Source organism: Dreissena polymorpha, chromosome 7 (assembly GCF_020536995.1).
Source record: "Dreissena polymorpha isolate Duluth1 chromosome 7, UMN_Dpol_1.0, whole genome shotgun sequence".
NCBI lineage: Eukaryota > Metazoa > Mollusca > Bivalvia > Myida > Dreissenidae > Dreissena > Dreissena polymorpha.
Genome location: NC_068361.1, coordinates 76,764,158 through 76,768,176, shown reverse-complemented (window position 1 = coordinate 76,768,176; position 4,019 = coordinate 76,764,158). Strand labels below are relative to the sequence as shown.

General features: G+C 34.7%; 1 protein-coding gene across 1 annotated transcript; it reads left to right on the top strand.

Annotated features, from left to right (window-relative positions):
• The first annotated feature begins 330 nt into the window (after positions 1-330).
• Positions 331-2,564, top strand: LOC127837077 (tripartite motif-containing protein 66-like). The gene is made up of 2 exons (XM_052363894.1): positions 331-799; positions 1,524-2,564. The coding sequence occupies exons 1-2, from the start codon at positions 465-467 to the stop codon at positions 2,344-2,346; spliced, it is 1,158 nt and encodes a 385-aa protein (XP_052219854.1). The 5' UTR covers positions 331-464; the 3' UTR covers positions 2,347-2,564.
• The last annotated feature ends 1,455 nt before the right edge of the window (positions 2,565-4,019 follow it).

Sequence of the window (4,019 nt, the reverse complement as noted above, 5' to 3'; positions counted from 1 at the left end):
ATCTTTACAAAATTGGCAAAACAAAACCGCGTAAGAAAGGAGATTAATATGTTTAATCCACAATATCCCGCTGCTAAAAGCCTATGAAGACTGTCATATGATGCCATACGATTTGTACTTAGATACGTTCTACTAGATCCACATAGCACACATCAAACTGATGTAGTTTTAATAAAGCAAACCATGAAACTTAATAAACTATTGATGAGAGATAAGTCCTTCTTCACACGACAGAGGCATTTTATCTCTCAAGTAGGTCGAGATATCAAATCGATTGGTAATGTTCAGCTGTAAAATAATCACCGTTTTCATTTGAGAATTAAACCTATTTTAGACACAATTTAATTTTGTGAGCATTGGTGGAATCATACTGATCAACATTATAGATAGCATTTGGATTTTCATTTTAACATTAGAACACTGTCTATACTGTAGGGAAAATAGGACTTAACTCGAAAACCAAAATGGCAGAACGAATGGAAACACCATTACAATTAGCGTCGGATAGTGTGTATGATTGTCTTTGTTTCGGATGCGAAGAGAGTGGTCTGCAAATCGAGGCTCAACATTTCTGCAAACGATGTCAACGCTACTTTTGTGAAAACTGCGTCGGTCTGCATAATCAACTTTTCAAGACCCATGTCGTTTTAGGGAAGGGAGAGAAATCAGACTGGTCCCTTGCAGAAGCAAAGCTGGATTATATAACAAAGTGCGAACAACATCCGAAAGAAACGATAAAGCTGTTTTGTAAGGGTCACAGAAAGCTGTGCTGCATTTATTGTTTGCTCTCTGATCATAAGTAAGTGTGCTACTTCATTAAGATACATTATTGTAAACTATCGCTTATCGACGGAGACATGCCATTATTGTCCCCTACCGGTTTCACCGGAGGGGACCTATGGTTTCGCTCTGTGCGTCTGTGAGTCTATCTGTCTGTCTGTCACACTTTTCTGGATCCTGCGATAACTTTAAAAGTTCTTCATATTTTTTTTATGAAACTTGAAACATGGATAGATGGCAATATGGACATTATGCAAGTCATTTCATTTTGTTCCTACGTCAAAAATTGTGGTTGCTATGGCAACAAATAGACTAGAAATACTGCTGAATATGGTGGTTTTCTGGATCCTGCGATAACTTTAAAAGTTCTTAATATTTGTTCAGGAAACTTGCAACATGAATAGATGGCAATATGGACATTATGCACGTCATTTCATTTTGTTCCTACGTCAAAAATTGTGGTTGCTAAAAAAAATCTGAAAATCTTGGAATTTCTGAAAATGATGGAGCCGGTAGGGGACCATTTTGCTTGACAACAGCCTTGTTTTTACTTTTTTACTTGTTACTTATGCTACATTTCAGTTACAGGGGCGGGGTACATACCTACATGTACTTGTTTAACAATTCTTCACCAACCGACCAACTACTAGCAGCAGACCTTTCTTTTGCATTATATTTTATAAGTAAACAACAATTGTTTATTAATTTAGCTTTATTTATTTTTTAATAATGTTATCATACAGAATTTGCGAAAACGTAGTTCGTATCGGGGAAGAGGCGGAAGAATTTGACGTTGAAGAGGATTTTGAGAACCTCCCTCAAAATATTCTCGCTAGATGTGAAACAATAAACTCAGAACACATCGAAATGGAGAAGCAGCTTGAGACTCTGCAATCCAGTTTTGACGAAACACTTCTAGAAGTCGCGTCTTTCCAAAAGAAAATGACAGATGCAATTGAGAAGCTGGGTCAGTTGTCTACTTCGGAACTTAAAACAATGTTTACCAGTATTCATGAAACCTGCATCAATGAAATTCAACGTCATTCAGAGATTAATCAAAGATATAAACATCTCCAAAAAGGTCACGAAAGCATAAAACAGGATAATAAGCAACTAGCGTTTATACTGTGTAAGAAATATGATGAACTTTACGAAGAAACAGACTCGCTATATAAACGAAAAGACAACAGGGAAATTAGCTTCAGATTCCATGCTGAAGCATCGATGTTGCAGTTACTGTCCAAATTGGCTAGCCTTGAAAAAGTTCAAACATATAAGAACGAGTCAAGTAAAGTCATTAAAGTATCAGAAAAGACCGAGTTTACTATTTCAGAAGTTTCGGAAACGGGAATGATAATTGGAATATGTGAATTGGCAAACCGTAAGTTTATAATAGCTGAACGTTCTAACGCGAAGACTTACTTGTTAGATGACTCGTTAAAAGTGGTGTCACATCTTTATTTGAAAAGCCACCCGCAAGAAAGTGTAACGTTAGTTTATATAGTGTTGCCGTTCTACTTGATGATGGTGATCTCCTCTTTATTCGTATTAATTATCACCAAATGACAACGGAGAGAATATTACAATTGGGGAAAGGTTGTTCCGGTATTGGATACCACAACAACGATATATTTGTAGGAAAATCTACAAACATCGTCCACTACAGTACTGCAGAAAAAATCAAACAAGAAATATCTCTTCCACGTGGATTTGTTAAAACCATTTAAATACATTTGTAAAAGCAATATCCTAATATTTATAACAATACATAATACATGTGATGTCTGTCCTGTTGGGGAGATTGCCATCTGCAATTCGCCCCATAGTTAACACAATATACGTATATATAGAATGTAGTCCGTTACTGCATTTAACCACTTTGCACCCAGATTCTGCATTCGCAAACAAAATAGCTCCAATCAGCGCGTTCCATTCATGGCAACGTCTTTTAACTGTGGCATTAGCACCCGAGTAACACGCAGTCCTCGTGGAAGGTGTATGCAGCGACGAAATATCGGTTCAATACTTAACTATCTACACTTAACCGATACAGCGCATTTATGTTCTTTCGTTTTAAGAATTCAACTGCGTTCGCGATACGGGCGACACAATTTAATTACCACGCGCCCGTGCTTGTCATGCCAGTTTTGAACTTTTTCCTTAAACGAAATACATGTTGTGGTTGTCACTTTCACAGCAGCTAATTAATTTGCGCTAATGTTTTCTAAGTAATCAAACCAATCTCGTTTATGTCCGTCCTTACAGTAGAACATTATCAACATTTAGTGTTTGTTCCCATAAAGTCGCTATATGACCTGTGTCGGTGTGACTTAAAATCCAGTAAATAAATTAATTGAATATATATATATATATATATATATATATATATATATATATATATATATATATATATATATATATATATATATATATATATATATATAAACTATATATATGAATAGTAATTGAATGTACGTGATGTTTAGAAACCTTATTACAATGTTTGCCTTCACGAAATCTCCGATGCACATATCACTAAGTCAGAGTAAAAACCTAGGTCACCAGTTCAAATGATAATAATCAAAATTCTATTCACAGAGTTTCGCAATTATGGCTTGGCACGTACGACAATGACTTGTTTTAAAAAGCAGCATTTACTTTTAACATAAATAGCTAAATCATATAAATATATATGTTGACAGCCTGTCATCTTTCCTTAATTCCATCTGTATTATTCAACAAAAGTGATTGGTTGGCATCACGGAAAATAGTGTTTTTACGATCACAAAATTTGAGCAAAATATATATATATTTTCTAGTGATGTGTATTTTTCAGAAAAGTTGATTGTTATAATATGATTATCATTCAATATGATGTTTTTGATGTTTTCACTAACAAATATCATAGCCACACGCTAACCACCTGTGTGTTTTCAGTACTTTAATTTTTCTTCTTGGTTTTTGTTTTGAGATACGCTAAGGATTGTCTCATATCGAAAGTATTGATCTTCTGTTTACATCTGTAATAATGATATCGCTAAAAGAATGTGGTATATCAATATTACATCAAAAGCATTTATAGAAAAATTCTTATTATTCGAATAACTAATTGCAATGGTGTACACTAAACCATCCCACGATTCCAAACAATAAACAATCATAAACATTTATGTATGTCTTTTCTTTCTGATTTCCCTTCCTTCCTTCTTTCCTTCCTTCTTTCCTTCCTTCTTTCCTTC